Below are 25,395 nucleotides of genomic sequence, written 5' to 3'. Positions count from 1 at the left end.
GGAAAGTAATAATCCTGAAATAATTTTGGTGTCTGAAAAATATATATGTGTGTATAAATTAAGAAAGTTATGTAATGTATTAATGTATTGTTAATGCAATATTTGCGTAAAATTAAGTTAATTAAATTTGAGTTTTGTTTATTATAATGTTTTAAGTTCTTTATTTTTAATTTTCAACAAATTCAATATTTATCTAAATTTTCTTAAAATTAATTTCCATGTTCTTAATATTGCTAATAAAGGTAAAGTTTGATCGAAAAATGTTCTAATTTAATATAAGTTTATTCTAATTTTTCGTAAGGTTATAAATATGGATTTAAAACTTTCTTTATCATTTTATAATTTAAATTATGTATGCAATAATTTTGGTTTCTAAAAAAAAAAAAATTCTATTTTTGTGTATTGTGCATAATTCAGATTATAAATTTCAGATTCTTTTGCAATTCAATTAACATTTGTCTCCTTAGATACATTATAAATATGTTGAATTATTGCATACATAATTTAAGTTATAAAATGATAAAGAAAGTTTTAAATCCATATTTATAACCTTACGAAAAATTAGAATAAACTTATATTAAATTAGAACATTTTTCGATCAAACTTTACCTTTATTAGCAATATTAAGAACATGGAAATTAATTTTAAGAAAATTTAGATAAATATTGAATTTGTTGAAAATTAAAAATAAAGAACTTAAAACATTATAATAAACAAAACTCAAATTTAATTAACTTAATTTTACGCAAATATTGCATTAACAATACATTAATACATTACATAACTTTCTTAATTTATACACACATATATATTTTTTGGACACCAAAATTATTTCATGAATTTAATTATGAAGAAAAATAAACAACTTTTAAACTAAGCACAGAACTTTGAAAAATAATTCTAACAAATAAGAATATTATATCTTCATATAGCATTTAAAACTTTGACTTAATTTACAAAAATGATTTAACTCCAAAACTAATAGGTAAAAAGAACTTATTATTAAGAAAATTCAAAAGCATATTATAGGGTACATTTTTACCAGTCTTTGAAAGGGATTTTCCACTATTTAATTTACTTATTTCATAACCATATGCATGGATTTTAAACTTTCTTTATCATTTTATAACTTAAATTATGTATGCAATAATTTTGGTTTCTAAAAAAAAAAATTAAAAAAAATAAAAAACACATTTTCTATTTCTGTGTATTGTGCATATAAATTTCAGATTCTTCTGCATTAGTACTAATGAAAGTTGCACCAAATAAAGTAAGATAATTAAAACTGTTTCTTTTGCAATTTAATTAACATTTATCTATTTAGATACATTATAAATATGTTGAAATGTTTTTGCTAAGTTTTTGCAATTTTGTTTAGTTTTATTTTTAATTCTGAATTTATAATATGCATTGTTATTGCCTAACTTGCTTTTTATTTTTTCAGAAAGTCTGACACCATTGATTTTAGCTACTCAAAAACAATTTAGTTTTTCTCACATTGTGGCTGGAGCCTCAGCTTTTGGGAAAGTAATAATCCTTTCTATTTCTCTTGTTATATTTTTAAAACAGACAAAACTTTTCGAAAATATTCTTATGATTTTGGTTGATTAGAATGAATTTTTGATTTTGTAATCAATGTTGACTGTCATTTTTATGGATATTGCTATTGTGAAAAAAGGTATAGAACAAGTCTTTGCTGTTATCAATGCTGAGATGATTGTGCTCCAGAAAAAATCCAGATTTTTTGGTATTCATGATCAGGAAGTTTCTGGAAATCATCAGTCACATTTATTTATAAAAATTCTTGTATAAGTATATTTTATTTAAAAGTATTAGAACTATAATTTATACTTTGCATCTCTTTCATTTGTAAATTTTTTTTCTGGTAGAATAATAAATGTGATCAATGTAATTTACATTGATAAATCAGCAATAATATTTTTACTGACAGTAGTAAGGCTCAATTATCTTTGTAGGATTTACCTATTCTGTTTTAGAATTTAGAAAAACTACTAAATGGTTTAGTGAAGATATAAATTATTTATTTTAATTTTTATCAGGAAAATGTATTTATGCAATTAAATATTGCATTACTTTTCCAATTGTGTTATTGTGTCCTATGTTCTGTAATGAGATCTTCTTGATGAACAAGATCTTCTAGAATTTCAACAACTAGGAATACATCAGATCTAGAATTCTAAGAGAAGTATTTCAACAATTAAAAGGTGATATATTTTAAAAGTATAATTTAAAACTGTATGTAATGAGTCTCACAAATTGAGGAAATAGTATCTAAAATATATTTTTATGAATAATTTTCATATTTCATTGAATTGTGATTCTAAAAATATTATATCTCATATTTTGTATTAGTTTCAATTGTATTGTGAATTAGTATCTAAAATATTTTGTGAGAAAACCTTAGTACATTATTTGCAATTTCTAATTGTGTTTTTAAAGAAGTTAAAAATTTTAAAGCATAGAATATAGAAGTACTAAAAATATAAATTTTTCATTGTATGAAGTTTGCATTTTATTCTATTATGAACTTAATATCTAGAGCTGATTTGTTAAGTGCACTTATGAAAAAGCCCACCCAGGTTTTTGGGATTGGGTAAAATCATAACAACCCTGAATTTAGATTATATTTATAATCTATGTCGGTGATTTGAAATTTCTTTAGGAGCTGTCATTAATAATCGAACATTTTAAATTTTTCTTATTCATCTAAATTTTAACATTTAATTAATTTCTTATTTATAACATTTAACAAAAAAAAACGTAGATTAATTATAGGAGAATACTTCAAAAACTATGCAAAGGTGTCTCAAAATAATTTTTTTATTCCAAGGAACAATGTGTTTCTTCATTAATCATGGAATACCACGGGTTAGATGATCACTGTCCTTCAACAACAAAGCACAACTTAGTGAATTCATTTAATTTCAGTGTTAATGGGCAATTTTTATAGCTTATTTTGGTAAATATTTTATAAAATTTTTAAAACTTTTTCTCTCAATATACAATTTAATTAGTTTTTTCAGGTTAATGTTAATTGTTTCAGATTTATTTAATTTTGAAATCAAGTACGTTTTTTCCTAGATAGCCTGTAGCCATGTATTATAACTTTACTCTCATTGTTTAACTTTTAAAATATTTTGTTTTGAATATTTTAGAATTTAATACCCCGAGTAGCAGCAAAGTTGGATGTTTCTCCTATTTCTGATGTAATTGCCATTAAAGACACTGATACTTTTATTCGAACGATATATGCTGGTAAATAAATTTTAATTGCTATTTCTACTAATTAATTCGATAAATGTGGAACTTTTTTATAGGTTTATAATAATGATTAAAGTTTATAATATCTAACAATATATAAATTATTTGTTTTTTCCATAAATATGTATAAAATATACACTTGAATGCATCAGATTTTATTTTTAAAAAAGTATATTTAGTTAATGTCTGCTAGATAAGAATGTCAGGTATATTTTACTGAAAAACCTTCTGTATTCAATATTTATAAAAGTTAAGCTGTTGGAATTAAATATTAATCAACCAGCAGCTTTTGAATTCTGTTTTACTTATCATCTGGTATTTGATACTTTTATAGTAACATATAATCAGGCATTAAATAAAATGTTTTTTTTACTCCTTATTATTTATTGCTTTAGTAAAGTATATTCAAAATATCAAACTTTTTCTTTTCCACTTTTACTGTCTAATTTTTTCATTAGTTTCAGCTTTTTTATCTTCCCTAGTTATTTTGAATTAAATCCTTAATTCAGATTTCACAGAGACCCTTGAATTGATAGCAATTTACCTGACTGTAATTTATGTTTATTGCAACGTGTCTTAAACATAATTTCCAGCATTTTTTTCAATAGCTTGAAAGTGAACTTTAGTTACATACTAAGTATTAAAATGAATTGGTTTTTCTTTTTAAATTTGAATTTTTTTTAAATGAATTTGTATTCTTGCAGAAATGAGAATAGTTGAATTTCCTTTCTTTTTTCAAGAACCTTTTTTTCATGAGAAACTGATGAATTAAGCAAAAACTACAAGCTTGATTAAATTCTAGTAAATTAAATATTTACTTCTTTTCTTTTTATAACATTTTTTTTTTCTCCATAATTATTATTTTTTAATCGGCAATATCTTTAAAGAAGATAAGTTATCAGCAATTATTCTTTTAATTCTATATTTTGCAATTTAAAGTTTTAATTATTTTCATTACAATATCTAAGTTTTAATTATTAAAATTATTTTTCTTAAATATTTTTAGTTCTCTTAAATTGTACACAACACATTTATGTTGTTGCTTTTTGATCTTTTTAGCCAACTTACTTAGATTGATAGTAAGTTTTTATTTATTGCATATTTATTAATTAGTCTATTGGTTTAAAACTGTTCAATTTAAAGCTCTAATTATTCCTTTATTGCAATGTCTAGCACGTATTTTAATTATTGAAATATGCTATATTTTTTATTCAAATATTTTTTACTTTCTTAGTAACTGTAAAACAAAACATTTATGCCGTTGCTTTTTAATTAACTAAGTTATTTAGAATCAATTCCTTAGATTTCAAAAATATTTTTTTTCTAAGTTAAAAGTTTATATTAATAATTGGTTCAGTAAAGATTATTGAATTTGAATTAATTTGGTATGAAAATTTGAAATCATATGCTCTAATTTATTTATTTTTTTAAGGAAATGCTATTCAAACACTTAAAGCTTTAGATAGTATAAAGTTGTTAACCATACGTGGAACAAATTTTTCTGCTTGTGATTTAAGTGGAAGTGGAGCTCCTTCTGAAAAAGGTTAGTGCTTTTGAAAAATTTATTTTTTTAAAAGAATTATTAAAATTAAGTTGTTGTTTAAAAAATTTTGTATAAGGAAAATAATAGTACTCTTTGAAGTTAAATAACTGCCACTTTTTTTTCAAGTAAATTTCAAAGTTGATTTTTGAATATAAAATACATTTATGTATTGTTTGAAAATTTTGTCAATAACAATAAATATTTTAGTTGTATATTGAAGAAGGAGAAAAATAGACTCTATATTAAAATAGTTATAGTATTCTCAATAAATGTTTTTTTTTTAATAAATAAATCTGTCAAAATGTTTTATCAAAATTTTGAGAATTATGGAATATATATTAAATCAATTATTTATACTTTATGTTACATATTAAAACCAATTATAGAATTACTATGACTGAATATGGATTAATTTTATTAACCTAAAATCCAATATAGAACTGCAATAGCAATGATGTAGAAAATGTTCTGTGTAAATCTAAATTATTTCAAACTCTGTACTAATTTTCTGTGTGTACAGAAATTGAAATAATTTAGATTTCTTTCATTAAAGAATCACTCTAACTAATGAAATAATTGCTACTTAATTAGATTAATAATAGTTTTTAATTATTCATATTATGTTTAAATTGTAAAAGATTCCTCAAGCATTATCTTTTATATCTAGTCTCTCATTTTTATTAAATAGCAACGGAAACTGCTGTTTTTATGATGTAAATTTTCATGCAGCTTTTTCCTAAAATCCAATAAAACTGCAATAGCAATGATATAGAAAATGTTAATTTTCTGCGTGTACAGAATTTGAAATAATTGAGATTTTTTTTGATAAAAAAATCACTAGAAATGGCATTCTAGATATAAAATAACTAATGAAATAATAGCTACTTACTTATATTAATAATAGTTTTTAATGATTAATATATGTTTAAATTGTACAAGTTTCCTTAAGTATTACCTTTTATATCTAATCTCTTATTTTTAGCAATGGAAACTGTAGTTTTTATAATGTAAATTTACATGCTGCTTTTAATAAAAAATGAAGGAAAACTGTATAATAATTATGAAAATTGGTTATAAAAAATAAATTTTCTCCATTATTATTCAAGAGCCATCTCAAAAATGTTTTCTAATTTAAAATTTTGTTGTCCAGTGGTGAAAAAAATTACTTAGCAATGTAACATACCGTCTGGTATTGTGCCAATAAGAAATGCATTAAGTTCTCATCAACTTTTTTTTTGTAGCATTACAGTTTATAAATTTATTTTGTGAAGTTGCCAGCTTAATTATTTGGTTTCCTTCCCTTATTTCAGCCCCTGATTGTGATATTAAAAATGAAGTGTCTGAGTGGGTGAGCCAAGAATTGTCAAAAAGTGAAAGACCTGAACTAACAAGTGCAAAACGAGTTATTTCTGGAGGTAAATTTCTTTCTTAAATATTTTTCTTCAAAATGCAAATCATTACAAAGTATACTTACTGCAATTTGTGTTATACAAGTGAAAAAATTTGGAATGTTTGAATTTTTTATCTAATAAATAAAATCCATTAGTTTACACATCCGTTTACCGTTTAACACATCCAATTATTTGTTAAAAGTTTTCTTATTACAATAATAATCATCTGGTTATTTTTAAGATTATTGTGATCTTGAAGTTTTTGCACTGTGGTTTTAATAATATTTTTTCATTAATGTCTTTTTATTTATATTTATTACATAAGCGTCTGATTTATGTATGATCTTTTTGTTAAATTTTAGTAGTAGCTCAACATAAGAATTTTAATATGTGTTAAAAATATAACTTATCTTTAAAAAATAATATATTAATTTTTATAAAAAATAAGTTATTATTTATAAAATTACCCCATAGCTTGTTTTTTTTTCTCAATTTCATTAGCATTTTTTTTTTCAGACATTTTAAAAAGTAAAATAGTTGGTGAATTTCAGTGTTAAAAATGTTTAACATTAAGTTGAAAATCTACATAACCATATGTAGATATGTATGTAAGATAACAATATGTAATATATTATTATAACCTTTTACTCCATAATTTGTTTTAATGGCAAATTTTAATTTCTAAATACTAGTTGTAGTTAACTTTTTAATATATAGTAAAATTTGCAAATTTTAAATTAAGAATACAATGCCTGCACTTAGTTTTCTATATTAAATAACGTTTATGTCACAAGACTGTGGCAGACTTTAATTTTGAGTTGCTGATGTAAAAGAAATATTTTTTAATTCATGTTTTTTTTTTTTTTTTTTTTTTTTTTTTTTTTTTTTTTTTTTTTTTTTTTNTTTTTTTTTTTTTTTCATTTGAAGCACAAACTGAAATGTTAAATGAAAATGTGTGTAACATTTCAAACTCTTTAACCTTTATTAGGAACCTTTTTTTTTTTCTTTCTACATACAATTTATTTTAACAATCAGCGTCAGGTTGTTATATTTGAGCTCAAACTTTTGCACAATAAACATTATTATTAAATTTAATTTTTGAAATTTTAATTTACTCCAGATTTTTTGAAATGCTTAAACAAGTGATGAAAATGTTAATTTATGTTTTTTTTTTTTTTTCAGGCCGTGGTATGAAAAGTGGCGACCAGTTCAAGATATTGTATGATCTTGCTGACAAATTAAAAGCTGCCGTAGGAGCTTCTCGAGCAGCTGTAGATGCTGGATTTGTTCCTAACGACATGCAAATAGGACAAACTGGAAAAATTGTAGCTCCTGTAAGTTTTTATAAATTTTCATGATTTCTATCTTTATTTATATGTATTTTCATCTAATATTTCATTATTATTAAGCTCATATTCAACAATTAATTAATATAATTTAAATGTTGATTCTTAAGTGAGATGCATAAAATAAAACTTTGTAAAATTTTTTAATCAAATATTTTAAAATTCCTATATTATTTCAAAGGACTTTTTAATATCAAAAGCCTAATATGCATACCTTAAATAAACATGGGTCCTATGATTCCAAAGTACCTCTGTTAGCTTTCTTCATTTTGTAATACAAATTAACTTTTTGTATTATTGCTGCTAAATTTCTTTACTGTAAATATTAAAAGATAGTTTTATAGTTACTGAAATTAAAAAGCAATTTAAAAAAAAGGTTTCTAAATGAATTGCTTTGGTAACCCAGCAATAATATTATTTTAAGGTATCAAATCAACAGTATGACATAAATAAATATTATACCCGTTATCTAGGTATTATATACTATACCAAATAAAGTTGCAAAAAAGAAGTATGATCATTTAAAACTTTTATTTGGAATGAAAATGGTTTATTTTAGTCAGAGCTCCCACCGGTCAAGGAGAACCGGGAAAACCTAGAATTGTCTAGAAATTTATTTTGACTATAGGCAGGGAAGGTTGCATTTTTTTTCCTTCATCATACCTGGAAAATGATCAGTCTTTGAATTGCCATTAACAGTAACCAGTTATTGAGATTTGATTTAAATAATTCTAACATCAATTACAATTATTAGATAAATTCCACATTGTAGTGAAACTTTTAGTGTTCCCATCCTCATTCAATTTTATTTATTTTTTTGCTTGCAAAATCTAATATTTTACGTAACAAATTTTAAAAAAATCACAATTTTCCACTGAAAAAGTGCATGATATAGATAAAATATGGTCTCGATTTACATTAAAATTTTCCTGATGTACCAGAAAAAGTCTTTTTTTTTTTTCTGAAATTAAGTGGGAACCTTGTTAGTATCAGTTGAAAGTAATTGGTGCAACAAGAAGTTTCATATATTTTTTTTTCTTCAATAAGAAATACATAAAATGGGTTATTAAATCTGATCTAGTAATCAGATTAACCAGAATAATAACCTAGCACAAATATATAAGCAATTACCTGTTGTTTTTTTATAGTTCTTTGGTTTTGAAACAGCAAAAAAATAATAATAATAAAGAATTATAATATTTGCTAACAAGACTAAATATGCATGCGGCCCTTTAATCTACCTGCTGTGCAAGTGGCTCTTCACTCAAAAAGGTTTTGCATCCCTACTTTACAAAGAACGAGTATTCAGCTAGTATAATATACAATGCATACCTGCCAGGGAAAAAAATAGGAACACTTCACGCGGTCGCAACATTAAAGTTTACTTCTTTACACTAAATGTTTGTATAATTGTAACTGTATAAGATTTAATGTAACAATTATTATTGATTATATTACACATTTGATTGTCCGACGAGTCATTGCTCCCATCTGTCGCTATGTTAAACACATTAGTCTTCAGCTTTTTTATTATTTGTTATTTCTTGAACCAAGTAACTATTTTCCGTTCTCCCGCACAATTTTTTTTTTACCTTCAGAGAATTTGGAAACATCGCACAAAACAACTTTGATGCATGGTCCGCAGCAGCTAACGGAATATTGTGTTCAAGGAGAAATCCTGTGAACAATAGTTCGCTTCTAATTGATTGTAGATCAATAGTTGACGACACAAAATCGGAAATTTTTGCCGACTTTTTCATATTTGTATACGCGGTAGCATGCTTAGCTGTTATCCTATGTGAAATGATATAACACTTTCCGCCATGTGCTATACTAATATCTGTATTGCAAGCAATACATAATGTGTACGATGTCCCCTTCCTTGATTTTTTGATGAAATCAAATTCTTCACTATAATTGTCGCAAAAACACTGACTTCTCCGAATTTTTGACATTTTTTCAGATTACCACGTGGAAAAACATTCAAAGCTAAACTCAAATCGAAGAGATGTGTTCCGAGTAAACATTCAGCACCGGTACGGTTTCTAGTAAAAGAGAAGGAGTCAGGAAGCTAAAATTTCCTCTTGGTGTCTGTGAAGCGACCAGTACATATGTCATCAAATATACGAATGGAGCTAGAGGCGGAGCTAAGTGATAACGCGACTTGATTGGATTTCGCCAATCGGACATGGATCGCTTTATAGAGTAAAAGAAAAAATTACGCTATGATGAAAAATCGGAACATTTTGACCCAAAATCGTATGATCGGAACAAGGCATAAAAATCGGAACCGTTCCGATAAAATCTGTACACTTGCCAGCTATGACAATGTTAATTTATGTGCTCAAAAATTTAATTTTAAAAATGCCATGCGATGAATATAAAGACTATTTGCTCCTAAAATCAAACTTTGTTCCAAAACACATTTTTTCTGCTCCAAAATTATTATAAATGTTCAATCCCTGAATATTTCGTACTTTGCCTAAAACCATCTAGCATTGTATGAAATGTCAACATTTTCCATTTTGCCAGTAACATATTTATAAGTTCTGTGTTATAAGAATTATTTTGTTATTTTTATAGGAATTATATATAGCTGTAGGAATTTCTGGTGCCATTCAACATTTGGCCGGAATGAAAGACTCTAAAACTATTGTAGCTATTAATAAAGATCCTGAAGCTCCTATTTTTCAAGTAGCAGATCTTGGATTAGTAGCAGATTTGTTTAAAGCCATACCTGAAATGTCTGGAAAAATTGATCAGTATATCAACAAATAAATTACATGCTCTGCTATTTTTATTATACAATGTTAATCATACATTTTTCACGAAATTAAAAAATATATTATTGTGTTAATAGTACGATGATTAAAAACATTTTATTTCTCATACTACCATTTACAATATAAATTTATGTATATGTTTCTACTTATTTATATTCTCTTCAGAATTCAAAATAATCAGAAAATTTATAATTTAATCAATTAATATGGCTTTTGAGAAATTTTACTTAAGTAATCAATGAAGAATTTTTGTTGCTTATTACAACTCATGTTTAAGTGTAAAAAATATGTATTTGATCAGTATCAGTTCTTTTGTTCATTTTGTACATGAAAAGTACGTATATCTCAGTAAATGTTTTCATATTTACAGTTAACACTTTGTATTAAATTAATATTTTGTAATAAAATATTTTATTGTATTATTTGACTCTCTTTTTAACCACTTTCTAATCAGTAATTAACATACATGTGATTGGAAAACATTTGCTTTATTCTTATATAGGGTTAAAAGAAAAATATTTATTCTTTTTTAAGGATTAATTCAAATTTATTAACACATTTTCCTCTATTATATTCTTTAAGGCAAAATAACAATATAAAACTCTATTCACACATACCTTAGCTACAAGTGAAGTTTCCTCCCTCAACTGCGTTTAGGAAAAAAATTGTGATTAAATATTTATTATTGAGAGTGTTTGAGAAAAAGAAAGGGGCTGGAATGTATATAAAATAAAGATGAATGGTGAGAGGGGAGCAATCTTGATTTTTCAACAAAATTTTGATTAAAAATTTTTTTTCCCAAAGCCCACCTGGAGAATGACCTTTTCGTCATACAGGCGCCTGAAGTGCAAGATTTGTTGGCCACTCTTTCAGGGGCATCATATTAGCTTCCCTGGGATTCGAACCCAGAACTTTTCTGATGCAAAGCCAGTTCCCGGACCCTACACAGACCGGTCAGCTAATTTGAAATACATCTTTCTTTATTTTTAATAGTCCGATAAATCAAGAGAAGTGAGAGCCGTTGCTCGGGATACTCTACACTGATGTTTTTTTAAGGTTAAGTGCCACTGCTCGTTTCACCCTAAACTGATGTTATTTAGGTTAAGTGCCATTATCTAGCATATATTTGACCAGTATACTCTACACTGGTGTGTGTGTGTGTTTTTTTTAAGTTTAAAGGCCTTGAAAAAACACAAAGTGTAAAAAGAATCAAAACCCTCTAGCACAAAGTCTTCGTACAACAAATGAACAATGCAAACAAAGGGTGGGTGTATGCATCCGAAGTAAACAAGTAACTCCCACTGTGTAGCTATTTTCGCTAGTAACCCCTTATCATAATTGCTTACCATTATGCATGCTTATTAGAAATCTCTAGTCAAATGTATTGAAATAAATTACATTGAACAAACTTCGCTCACAATTAATAACCATTAAACGTGATTAATTCTTAAAAGAATCACTTTGACCTAATTACATGGTTATTATTAATAACAGATTGACTCTATCATGCATGCCATATAATTGCAACTACAAAGTTCTTGAATCTTAAATATTACTGCAAATACAGAAACTTACTGATGGCCTTAAACTTTTGAATCAGATTGCAGGCATCATAAAACAATATTTACCAAAGAGAGAAGGTTAATACTTACAAAAGTCTTAATCTGGAGAATTTGGTTCTTTCAAGTATTAATTATTAAAAGTGTTAACTTGAAAAGACAGTAAAACTAACCAGAAAAAAATAAGACAATTTTTTTTAAGAACATTTAATATAACTTTGTAAACTACATGTATCACTCGGTATAAAGATCACAAACAAATTGGCATCTCTGAACNTTGCAAGGCATCCAAAATATGTTCAATAATGTTCATGTCTGGGGCTTTTGGTGGAAAACGGAAGTGTCTAAATTCAGAAGAGTGCCGCTGCCACCAAAATCCTCAGACTTGAACATATTTTGGATGCCTTGCAACGTGATGTTCAGAAGATATCCTTGCAGGATTCATGGCGTCAATTATCTTCAGCACAACTTCACACATTGATCGAATCTATGCCATGTCGTGTTGCGGCACTTCTGCGTGCTCCCGGGGGCCCTACACGATATTAAGAAGGTATACCAGTTTTTTTGGCTCTTCAGTATACACACCAGTATACTCTACACTGGTGTGTGTGTTTTTAAGTTTCAAGGCCTTGAAAAAACAAAAAGCGTAAAAAGAATTAACTCCCTCTAGCGCCAAGTATACCTACAACAAATGAACAATGCAAACAAAGAGTGGGGTGGGTGTATGCATCCAAAGTAAACAAGTAACCCCCACTTTGTAGCTGTTTTCGCTGGTAACCCTTTACCATAATCACTTACCATTACGCATGCTTATTAGAAATCTAGTCAAATGCATTGAAATAAATTAGATTGAACAAACTTCATTCACAATTAATAACCATTAAATGTTATAAATTCTAAAAGAATCACTTTAACCTAATTACATTTTTATTATTAATAACAGATTAACTACACTGACTCTATCATGCATGCTGTTTATTTGCAACTACAAAGGTATTGAATCTTAAATATTACTGCAAATACAAAAACTTACTGATTGCCTTAAACTTTTAAATCAGATTGCAGGCATCATAAAACAATATTTACCAAAGAGAGAAGGTTAATACTTACAAAAGTCTTAATCTGGAGAATTTGGTTCTTTCAAGTATTAATTATTAAAAGTGTTAACTTGAAAAGACAGTAAAACTAACCAGAAAAAAATAAGACAATTTTTTTTAAGAACATTTAATATAACTTTGTAAACTACATGTATCACTCGGTATAAAGATCACAAACAAATTGGCATCTCTGAACACTAATTTAGAAAAATATACAATAAACTTTCAAAGCATCTACATTTATACATAAATATAACACTTGTTACTAGCTTTCTATCATATAGCAGCCTAAATATGTACAAGAATATAGCTAAGTTTTAAATGTGAACTACATTTTAAAGAAAAAAGAAATGCTTCTCAAACTGAAGATAAATGCAACTATTTTGCATGAAATAATGCATTTCACACATTAAATAGATATTAAATGATGTTCAAATTTAAACAAGTACTTTAACTTCTTATTTCCTTTCTGAATAATATGAGCTGCAGTTAAAAATAAATTATATTTAGAAAGCACAAAAAAGTATTCTGAATTGGTATTAAATGTGATGTGAACAATAGGGTTATTAAGACTGATTAACAAATATATATATATATGCAAACAAATGATAAAAGATAAATTATATTTAGAAAGCACAAAAAAGTATTCTGAATTGGTATTAATTGTGATGTGAACAATAGGGTTATTTAGACTGATTAACAAATATATATACAAACAAATGATAAAAGATATAACAAAAGAAGTATGACACTTCTATAGGTACAATATAAGTTTTATTAATATAGTAGGGAAATGTAAACTAACAATTATTTATCCCATTTATTATTTATCTTGGTTACAAACACAAGTTTATTTAGTCACATTATTGTTACAAAAAACTCCAATCAAATCATTTCGTTATAAAAATTTTCTGCTATCATGATTCAAGACTTTTTTTTTTAATAAATACTGATTGTTTCAAATAAATAGCAATGGAATAAAACTGCTAGAAACAGCATAAAAATAGTGTTCAATATGCTACAGAATAGTCTTAAATTTCCATGATTAAACCTATGCTAGTAAATATTTTAATATGCAAATGTATAATTAAAAAAGATCTAATTGCCTTTGTACTTTTTAATATCATATTCAAAATTAAAAGAAATTTTGTTTCCTAAATTCAGTTGGCGACTTTGTAAAGTTTAAGAATTTCAAATTAACCTGTTAAATTAAACTATTAATAAGCCCATATCATAATTTTATTTTAGCATTTCTGAAAAATGAAAACAACCACATTAAATAAAATATGGTCTCTAAAATTATCAATAATAAAAACTCAGAGATTGAGGAGTTACAAACATTTAAATTACAGGGTTTTGACACAGAGAAATTCTAAAAGGTGTTAAGTAATTAATTTAAAAAACTTCCAAGGCATCCCTTGGATATTTGAAACAATCTAAATGAAACAGATAAAAGTTACTGAGTTTTTTTCTTCAGGCAAAACGAATAGCATACAAAGACGTGGAACAAAATCTTAAAATGAGAATATTATAGCTTTTCATTATTAAAAAAAATTATTCATTTTAAACAAGCAAACTGATAAAAAAAACACTATAAATATTTTGAAATATATGAAGATAAAATATGCAGCTTATTTAAGTGGTTCAAATATATTGCGGAGTTTTACAATGCCCAGTAGATTTTCTATTATGGCATGAAAAATTACTAACTTATTGATCTTGTTCAATCGCAAAATAATTTTTTGCCGGAAGCCAGTAGCATTTTGGAATTCGCAGAGAAAAAGACCAGTATCTGTTAAAGCCAATATCAGAAGTTTCTGAAAAAGAAGATATTTCTTAATACTTTTTATAATTATCATTTCTTTTTAAAGTTTCAATTTTATTAAAAATAAAAACTCACTGCTCTTTGGCTTATCATCCTCAGAATTTAAGTATTTCATCTAAGAAGGAAAAAAAAAACATTTAAAAAATTAGTACTGATGCACTGAATGTTTACTGTCAAGCAGTGTATAGTCCAACAACTATACAATGCAAACTTTAACAATATTTGGACTATACACTGCAAGACATGCAGTGTATAGTCCAAATAGAGTTAAAGTGAATTACTAATAAATAAGAAAGTACTAAAAAAATTTAAAATACCTTCTAAATATTTTTAGACACTTAAAAACATGTTCACTTGCATTAAGCAAATATTTATATTTAGAAATAATTCAGTGTAAATAACTAATTAGAATGGAAAACATTGTTTTTGGTTTTAAATTAAACACAATTTTCATTTATGTGAGAACATTTTTAATCGAAACAAAAGTAAATCTAAAAATCTAATAAAAAGGAACCCAGACACATTTATATAAAATAACTTCTGGTTCCAGTGAATGTGGTCACAAACTTGCAAAAGTTTGTGATCACATTCAAAATGGTATCTAAAATAATGCATAAACTGATTTTTTTTTTTTTTTAAGTGAGAATTTAGAGCAAGAAACAACAAATGTTAAATGTTCTAAAAATTGAATGTACAGCAAAACAAAAAGAAAATCAAGACAGTGCCTTTCTTGTAAATAAAATATAAAACTACCTCAATATAGTTGGACAGAAGTTCCGATGACATTTCTTGTTGAAGAATTTCCTTATTGGAAGGATTGTTATAACAACAAGCAATTAAACTAGGGAAAAGTACATCAGTCAACTCAGGATCACAGAAATAAAGGAATGGCAGGCAGCATAATTGTTGAAGAACAGTCGGTCTCTGACCAGCTTGTATTATTGACTAAAAAAATTTAAAAAACATTCAAAACTGTTGAATAGGGTTATTTTTTAATTGTAATTAGAGTAATCGATATCCAATTGTACCTGATTTTCAGAATTTAGAATGGTGAAGTATCCGACTAGTATGATTATCTCATGAAGAAGTTTTTCAGAGGTTAAGTGACTGCAATACCATAATAAGTGGCTCACAATGTGTCTTAATTGAAGGGATAGTCCTTCACTGCCCAAAATACTCTAGGGAAAAAAATAATGTATCATTAAAATGTTTTGTAAACTATTATGTGCCTTATCTTGCACTTAATATCAATTTTGTATGGATTTAAATAGCATGAATTTATATATATTTTTTTAACATGGATTAACAAATTAGATTTTTTACATTATTAGGCTTACAGCAAAAAGAGAAATTCTTTGCCTATTCGATTAATATTTCAGTGTAGGGATTATTTTGTCACTTACACTCCATCTCTAAACATGCATAAGTCAATTTTTAGCTGGCGAACTGCCATCCATTTTGGGAAGATTTACAGTTGGTCTGACGAAGCAAAATTGTTGCTTTTTTGGGACAATTTGAAAAAAAATAATCTTTGCTTTTGGATTTAAACCTTTCTTCTATAGAAAAAAGTAATCATGAGTTGCATTTTATTTACTGTGGTATAAATTTTTTATACATAATATAATTTTTTTTTTTTTTTTACAGTAAAATTATTTGGAACAATTCTACTGCAACTGTATCAAAATTTCTGCTTTGGGCAGTTTTTTTTTCCCCTTAGAAAAGAATTTATATCCTAGAAATTGTTTTAAAGAAGAAGAGAACTGCTAGAATATGCAGGAAGATAAAGATTTGAAGCCCATTTTTGTACAAAAATATATTCGTTTAAGTAACTAAGGTGGATTGGATATGGAAGTATCAAAAACACAACTGTATTTAAAATTTATACCAACACGAAAAAAAGTCATAAATCATTTTGAATGCACACAGAAATCAGCACTTACTTGGAAAGCTTGGAGATTCATCACAGCCATGTGGTTAAACATTTGAATAGCTGAATGGGCCAGAATTTCAATCGGCTTAGAGAGCTGCGTTGGGGGATCCTCACCACGTGATGAAGAACCCTTATGAAGAAGAAGGCCATATAGGAAAGATATCACTCCCACTATGTTAGTTACTCGTAGAGTAGCAACTAATTGAGTTGTATCTTCCACTTTTTGTCCAGATGTTACACTGAGGCTAAAATTACAAACAAATGCACGTTTTTCAATAATTAACAAATGCATAGACATGCTTCGTGATCATGAAATCTATCAGAGTTTAATTTACAAATGTTTTATTAACACGTTATTAAAACAATTTAATTGGGTAAGAATGGAATTTATAATTAATTTAAAAGCTAAGGTATAGCATTACTCAAAAACACTCAGAATCATTATTCAAAAATACCTTAACATTATGTAATTTAAAACTATTTCTGAGGCAGATTCTTAAATATGACACTGAGTTTGATATATTTTTGTTATAGTCACAAGATCTGAGGATGAGAATGTAACTTTTGTAGAAAAAAAAATCATATCTGCAGCTTTCTACAAGTTTCAATATGTTATTCTAAAATTGTATGATTGTGGATACTATTTTTAAAAAAAAGTCCCCATTAAAAGGTGACAACAAAAAAAGAAAACTATGTCTTTTTTTCTTTCAAATAAATAGATTCAAATCTATTTTTATAAAAATCATATGATTTCTGTGATCATTCTGTTGAAGCCAGTATATATGTTGTACTAGTAGAGCCACCTACATTAATTAGAAAAAAAAGTTACTTCTTTAGTTGGTTTCATTGCGTCTATAGAGATGGACCAATGCGCTGTTCTTAATAAATGCATTAATTATTGTTAATCCGCAATTCATTATTTTATTTGTCATTTACCTAAAATCCGATCAACATTATTTTCCTGAGCTCGAAATATACGAACCACGCAAACCCAAATTAAATAAAAAATATTAATATGGTGAAGTCGAGCCGCTGCATGGCTCGTGAAGATAGTGTTGCGCATTAAATAATAATCAACGCCTTCCATTGGATTACTAACGCATGATATGGTAATATATTCTAAATTTATCCCAAAGAAGGGGTAAGAAGACTATAGTTGTTTGAACTATTTTAGACATTAAACAAGGCAAAAGAATTAGAACTCCAAAAAGTAAAAACAAAACTGTCTTCTGTACGAAGAGCAATAACTGGTTATTCGAAAAAAATAGAAGGTAATTTATCAGTAGAAGAAATTAATTTTGATGAATTATCTGAAAACTTTTAGAGCTATTAAAAACAAAAGAAACGGAGTTAAAAAAGATAAACTCTGCAGTTGAAAATCTTATTGAAGATGAAACTGAATTGAATAACGAACTAGATAAGGCAAACGAGAACGGAAAAAAAAATTATATACAGTAGGGAACCGATTATCCGGAACGATCGGGACCATCGCTATTCCGGATAACTGATTTTTCCGGTTTTCGGAATCGCTACAAAAAGACGTTTTTTTATTGTTAAACCTAAATAAAAAATAAAAAAAATTTGGAAATAATCTTAAATAGAAGAAAAAACGATGAAGTAATACACTAATGATTATTTCCAAAATGATGGTAAGGTGAACATCTTTCAAAAAAGAAAGAAAAATCCTAAAATCTTATGAGGAAAAAAAAATTTCTTTTAAAATGGCGGGAAAATTTATCGAATTTCGTTCCGGTTTTTTGGTTTTCTGATTTCCGGATAACGGGTTCTGTACTGTAATAGAAATTTCGTGGTGAGAAAAAACTAAAAGAGCAACCGAGAAATGAGTCAGTTTTTTCTGCTCCAAGCTTCGAGAAAAACGCGAGTGAAACTATAAAACTTCTGAAGCTGTTCTTACCTTTTTTCAGCGGTAATATTACCAAGTGGCTAACTTTTAAAGATTTATTTAAAGCTACCGTAACTAAAAATGAATGGTTACCACACGCGCAAAAGCTTCAGTATTTAAAGACATCTTTAAAATGTGATGCTTCGCGAATTTCGGATAATAATTTAGAAATAGCTTGGAATTTGTTAGACAAAGGGTATTCAAATACGAGAGAACAAACTTTCGCTCATGTTAAACACTTTTTAAACCTTCCGATTATTCATAATGAATCCGCTACATCTTTATTGAACTTGGTTGATAATGTAAATGAAATTATTCGTCCATTAGAAACCTTAGGCCAAAAAATTTATACTTTTAGTGGCACTTTAATGTTGTATTTAATATTGCAAAAATTAGATAGTTCCACTAAATTGTGGTGGGAGCGCCAATTAAATAATACTGAAATATCCAAACTCAACGATTTAATGTAATTTTTGAAAAGCTATGCTAGAACTCTTTAAACCAGCAAAAGTTCGTCCAGTAAATTTCAAAAACCTATTAATGCTAAAGTTAATTCTTTTGTTTCGCTTTCTATATGTGTATATTGTAAAGATAATCATTATATTTCAAAGTGTTCGAAATTTTGTAATTTACCAGTTCAGCAAAAGATTGATTTCGTTAAAAATAATAATCTTTGTTATAACTGTTTATCAGGAATTCACACTATAAAAAAATGTAAATCTTCTAACACCTGTTTTAAGTGTAATCGCAGACATCACAGCTCTTTGCATAGAGATGAGAAACCGAAACCCTTTTTTCCCTCTTTAAGTGCCCCTGAATTTATACCCAGAGCAGATGTACAGAATTCANCCAGCAGATCACCGAAGTCAAGCATCACTGGCTACGGTCAGTGTGCGGGTGGGTGACCACTTGGATCAGTCTGCGTAGGGACCGAGGGTGTGCGGTGTTGGTCCTAGTTAAACTGTTCTACCGTAAAATGCTCGACTTCGCGTGCAGGTCGTTGGGCTAGCGAAGCGGGGGGGGGGCATCCCCTCTGTAGAGGATCGAAATTGTGATGGCATGTCTTCGGATCATACTCAGGGATGTTTCCCTGACAGTCGCCAATAGCCCATTGTGCAGCTCTAGTGCGACGTAAATTGACAGCAGAAACAACAACAATTAAATTAAAATCAATATGATGTAACTTAATATTAGTATATGTAATTAAAATATTATATATTAAAATTAATATATGTCATTAAAAATTATCTAAAATATAAACAATCAACGCCCNACGCCAGCAGCCGCGCCGATTAATGAAGTTTCGTCTACAGTTTGTGCGAATTATTCGAATAGTGAGCAATTGGATGATAACATAAATCAAAAGAAATCTTCAGTTCTTTTACGCACAGCTATAGTCAAGGTTATAAATTCTCAAAACGAATTAATTAACTGTCGAATCCTTTTAGACTCGGGATCTGAGAAAAACTTTATTGTACGCGAATGCGTCAGCAAGTTAAAATTAAAAATAAATCCAGCTCAAATATCTATTTCCTGTTTAGGAAGTTGTAATACTTCTAGTAATGGGCAAGTTGATTTATTATTTTCGCCGCATTTTAATGATAATTTTAGATTCTCAACATCCGCATATGTAATCGATAAAATTTGCGGGAAAATACCGAACTCTTCCATGCCAATTGATTTGTCTAGAAAATATCAAGATCTCGTACTAGCTGACTCATATTTTTGGAAATCTGGAGATATTGATATTCTATGCGGTGTAAATGCACTCTTTACATTAATTAACGGAGAAGTAATAAAACGCGATGAAAATCTTTCTTTCACAGTATGCTTAAACTAGGTTGGATAATTTCCGGAGCAACTACTTTTGAATGCGCTAAAACCAAACAGTTTTCAGTTAATAATTTTAATATTAACACGGATGACTTAGTTAGAACTTTCTGGGAATTAGAACAAATTCCTTCAACACAACCGCTAACAAAGGAAGAAAATCTTTGTGAGACACATTTTGTGGAAAATGATGCGTAATAAAGAAGGCAGGTATTCCGTCAGACTTCCGTTTAAACCTAATAAGGGAATTTTGGGAAATTCAAAAGCCTCCGCTTTTAAGTCTAGAAAAAAGACTTTTAAAAACACCTTTTATTTATTTGCAGTACAAAAACTTTTTGGCAGAGTACCTTGGCATATGGAGGAAGCTAATGACCTAAATTTAAATAACAAAAATGAGCACTATTTTATCCCGCATCATCACGTAATTAATGATTCCAGTCCAACCACAAAACTGAGGGTTGTTTTTAACGCCAGCTCAAAAACTTCATCAGGGTTATCACTGAATGAAACGCTAATGAATGGTCTTAAAGTGCAAGATGATCTTTTCGCTATTCTTCTAAGGTTTAGATGTTACAATATCGCGATAACATGCGATTTGCAAAAAACGTATCAACAAATAGAGATTCATAGTGAAGATCATAATTTTCAAAAAATTATATGGAGAGATGATCCCATGAAACCAGTTAGGGAATATCGCTTGTGTACCGTAACATATGGTACCGCGCCGGCCAGTTATTTGGCAACGCGAGTTTTAAAACAATTAGTCATAGATGAAGGATTGGATTTTCCTAAAGCAGCTAATTTAATCTTACATAATTTTAATATAGATGACGGCTTGTTTGGAGCAGAAAGTGCTGACGAAGCCGTTGCAGTAATAAATGAACTTAATGAGCTATTGAGAAAAGGAAAATTCGAGCTTCACAAATGTACCAATAGTCCTTCTGTTTTGGAATTTCTAAGACAACCTAAAAATATTGACAATACACCATGTAGGACTGCTGACTCTAAATTCATTAACGTGCTAGAGTTGAGATGGGACCCAAAACATGGTGAGTTTACCTACAACATTTCCTTTTGTGATGATTATAAGGATGAAAATCCTACAAAAAGGTCCATCCTGTCCTGTGTGTCAAAAATCTTTGATCCACTGGTTTGGTTGTCCCCTATTAACGGCAAAAATTCTAATTTAGGAATTATGGAAGCATCAGTTGGCTTGGGATGATCCAGCGCCCTAGGATATTTAAGAGCAGTGGATTAAATATCGAGAAGATATTTCACAAGTTACGTTAACTGTACCTAGAAAAGTTCTTCATCCCATCTGGAATATAACTTTGTTTCTGTGATGCGTCGGAAAAGGCGTACGATGTCAGGCGTTAAGTCATTACTTAAAATCAACTACTAAAACCACTGCACATTTTAGTGTACTTACATCCAAAACTCGAGTCGCGCCATTGAAAACGATATCAATACCACGCCTTGAACTTTGTTCAGCCGTTTTATTAGTGCACCTTTTACAAACGGTCCTGGACTCATTACATATTCAAATTGATGCAATACACGCTTTTCAAGGAATCAACTATAGTTATTGCATGGTTGAAATCTGAGCCATCGCGTTTGCAAATTTTTGTTGCCAATCGTACTTCCGAAATTCAGTCTCTTATTCCAGTTCAGCATTGAAATCATATCAGCTCTGGTCAAAACCCTGCTGATTGCGCTAGTAGAGGACTTCCCCCAAATGAACTATAGTTAATTTTGATTTATGGTGGTCAGGTCCGCATTGGATGAAAAGTGGTGAAATATCTCATTTGGAGGAAATCCCTCTCTCAACAGACGCTCTCAAAGAAGAACGCAAAAAGGCATCGTGTCTAATTGAAACAACTCCTATTGACTTTCCTATCATTTACAATGTTTCATCATATGTTAAGTTAAAAAGAATTATGTCTTGGTGTCTCCGCTTCATAATGAACTGTAAATCTTCGAACAATCGCAAAAATGATTATTTAACTAGTAGTGAGATAAAACTAGCTGGAAACCTTTTGGTTAAGATAATCCAAAAACAAGAATTTCCAAACGAATATCAACAGCTAAAAAATAACAAACCAGTTTCTTCGAGTAGTAAGATCCTCTCCTTGAATCCGTTTTTGGATGAAGAGGGCCTTATCCGTGTTGGCGGTAGGTTAGAAAATACAAAATTATCAAATGAAAGAAAACATCCTATTCTCTTACCGAAAAATCATCACTTAACTAGTAATCTAATTATAATTCACTATCCTGAATCCTTCTTGCATGCTGGAACACTTTGACTATTATCAGTTATTCGCAAGGAATTTTGGATAATAAATGCTAGATCAGTTTAAAAAAGCAAATCTGGAAATGCATAAAATGCTTTCGATTAAAAGAAAAAACCGCGACACAGATAATGGCTCGCTCAGTTACCACCGTCAAGAGTAACGCCTTCTAGAGTATTTTCCAAGACTGGTCTGGATTATGCAGGGCCATTTTTTTGTGAAACCGCGATCTGGACGTGGATTCAGATCAGTTAAAATTTGTATTTTTGTGTGTTTCGCAACAAAAGCGGTGCTCATCGAAGTTGTTGGAAATTTATCCGCTGAATCATTTATTGCAGCTATAAAAAGATTTGTTGCGCGAAGAGGAAAACCAAATGATTTATTTTCAGACTGTGGTTCAAATTTTGTTGCTGCAAATAAGGAAATTAATCGAGAGGTTAAATCTCTTCAAAAAAAAAAAAGAATCCATCCATCAGTATTTTGCTGATGAACAAATTAAATGGCACTTTAACCCACCTTCAGCACCTCACTTTGGAGGAATTTGGGAAGCTGCTGTGAAATCCGCAAGATCGCATTTGAAAAGAACAATAGGTGATCATAAATTGACCCTTGAAGAGTTTTTAACTCTTATTGCGCATATCGAATCCTGCTTGAACACTCGTCCTTTGTGTCGGACTATCCCTTTGAACTTTCAGCACTTACCCCAGGACATTTCCTTGTAGGAACCTCTCTTTCTTCTATACTAGAAGAGAACTTTCTGGACAAAAACATATCCCCATTAAAACGTTGGCAGTTGACTCAAAAACTTTTCCAGAATTTTTTAAAAGATGGGTTAACGAGTATGCTTCCAGCTTGCAGCAGCGCCCCAAATGGTTGCGAGTCCAGCCTAACTCGAAAATTAATGATTTAGTTCTCATTAAAGAGGACAATATTCCACCTTTGAAGTGGAAATTGGGGTGTATACAAGAAGTTTTCCCTAGTGCTGACGCTAAGGTAAGAGTCGTCAGTGTCAAAACTGAGATTGGAACTTATTAAAGACCCATTCACAAACTGTCAGTTTCACCTATTGACTGATTAACTTTCTTTATTTTAGACTTTTCTTTTTTGTTTCGTGTTATAGTTATCCGGTTTACATCAAGGAATCTATGCATCTGTTTATGATATATATTTTTAATTTCATGTATGTTGCATTAGTTTTTATAATTATCTTTTATTAGATGTGTATAGTTTACTTTCATTTTTGTCAATTTATGTGTAAATTTTGAAACTATGTTTCAAGGTGTCCCGGTATGTATGTTGTACTAGTAGCGCCACCTACATTAATTAGAAGAAAAAAAGTTACGTCTTTAGTTGGTTTCATTTCGTCTATAGAGATAGACCAATGCGCTGTTCTTAATAAACGCATTAATTATTAATCCGCAATTTGTCATTTATCTAAAATCCAATCAACATATAAAATATACGAACCACGCAAAAGCAAATCAAATGAAAAATATTAATACATTCTAGATATCAATTATAATACTTGTAAGAATATTATATGAAGTGAAAATGAAGTCGACTTCTTAAACCTCCAAAAAGTAAAATGCTAAAATTGCACTAAAATTTTCCAGTTATGCATTATTTTGCCATCAAATAAAATTTGATGCATGAAACCACCAGTTGAAAGTTTAAATAAAATAAAATAAAAATAAGTCTAACAATTAGAAAGTTAAAAGCATAAAAATAAAATGAGAATTTTGATGTTCAATGAGAAAATGCAAGTAATAAAAGATTTAAGGAATCAACAGTAAATAATTTGTTAATTTGAATTCAGTTTGGGATATAACATGGTTGCTTCCTATGCAAGCAGGGGTCTGTCCAGACATTTTGTAAAAGGTCCGTTTTTGTAAAATTGTGAAAAAATTACTCGCAATTTGTGATTATAAAATAAACGTTAAGGCACATTCTTTCAACCAAGGTCCGCTTTTGTGAATTTGTGCAACTAGGGTCCGTTATTGCAAAAAAAAACTTTTTCAAAGAGTTCTTAAATTATGAAGACATACAAGATTATGCTCAACACTGTAAAATTATAATTAAAAAAATTAAATTTTAAAAAATAAACAGAAATTGTGGCTACTAAACTAGCGATGCAACATACAAATATTTGGTATTTAGCCTATACGCAGAATATTCATTTCGGACGAATAAAGGAAAAAGCATCTGCTGAAGACAACATCGTTTACATCTGTCTTTCTTCCCCCCTCCTGGGACTGGTTTATTTGATTAGCAAAACAATAATGAAGATAAACAAATTTGTGAAGGGTCCGATTTTAAGTTAAAATATTTTGCGAAGGGTCCGTTTTTATGAAAAGATATTTTGTGAAGGATCTGTTAACGGACCCAAATTTCTTCTAAACAGACCCCTGGAGAATGTTAAAAAAAAAAACTATTAAAAAAGATGGAAAACAAAATGATGAAAAGATATAATCTCTTCATCAGCTCACACGATTATATCCGCAAAAAGGAGTGCTTTCTAATATTGTATTAATTATTGTCCAAAGCAAAATATATCAATACTATTGTGCGAGGAGAACTCAAAAAACAAACGAAAATAGAACACATTAAGTAAAAAAAAA

General features: G+C 28.5%; 2 protein-coding genes across 3 annotated transcripts in view; one reads left to right on the top strand and one right to left on the bottom strand.

The window, feature by feature from the left end:
- LOC107456066 (electron transfer flavoprotein subunit alpha wal) overlaps positions 1-10,764 on the top strand; it is a 19,227-nt gene extending 8,463 nt beyond the window's left edge. Inside the window, exons 4-9 of one of the 2 annotated variants that reach the window (XM_043039046.2) lie at positions 1,445-1,527; positions 3,177-3,276; positions 4,715-4,825; positions 6,136-6,240; positions 7,399-7,550; positions 10,146-10,764. In XM_043039046.2, the coding sequence (XP_042894980.1) occupies positions 1,445-1,527; positions 3,177-3,276; positions 4,715-4,825; positions 6,136-6,240; positions 7,399-7,550; positions 10,146-10,340 (746 nt within the window). In that variant the 3' untranslated portion in view covers positions 10,341-10,764. The remainder of the gene's footprint in view (positions 1-1,444; positions 1,528-3,176; positions 3,277-4,714; positions 4,826-6,135; positions 6,241-7,398; positions 7,551-10,145) is intronic. The other variant, XM_016073828.3, reaches the window with a different exon arrangement.
- Positions 10,765-13,887: 3,123 nt separating this feature from the next.
- LOC107456063 (short spindle 3) overlaps positions 13,888-25,395 on the bottom strand; it is a 57,479-nt gene continuing 45,971 nt past the window's right edge. Inside the window, exons 25-29 of the mRNA XM_043039043.2 lie at positions 16,767-17,001; positions 15,855-16,004; positions 15,580-15,771; positions 14,902-14,941; positions 13,888-14,818 (exon numbers count right to left, since the gene is read on the bottom strand). Coding sequence (XP_042894977.1) covers positions 14,712-14,818; positions 14,902-14,941; positions 15,580-15,771; positions 15,855-16,004; positions 16,767-17,001 — 724 coding nt within the window. The 3' untranslated portion in view covers positions 13,888-14,711. The remainder of the gene's footprint in view (positions 14,819-14,901; positions 14,942-15,579; positions 15,772-15,854; positions 16,005-16,766; positions 17,002-25,395) is intronic.

The sequence above is a fragment of the Parasteatoda tepidariorum genome, chromosome 3, assembly GCF_043381705.1.
Source record: "Parasteatoda tepidariorum isolate YZ-2023 chromosome 3, CAS_Ptep_4.0, whole genome shotgun sequence".
In the NCBI taxonomy this organism is placed as follows: domain Eukaryota; kingdom Metazoa; phylum Arthropoda; class Arachnida; order Araneae; family Theridiidae; genus Parasteatoda; species Parasteatoda tepidariorum.
Note: the sequence above shows the minus strand (reverse complement) of the source record. Positions and strands in the feature narration are given on the sequence as shown.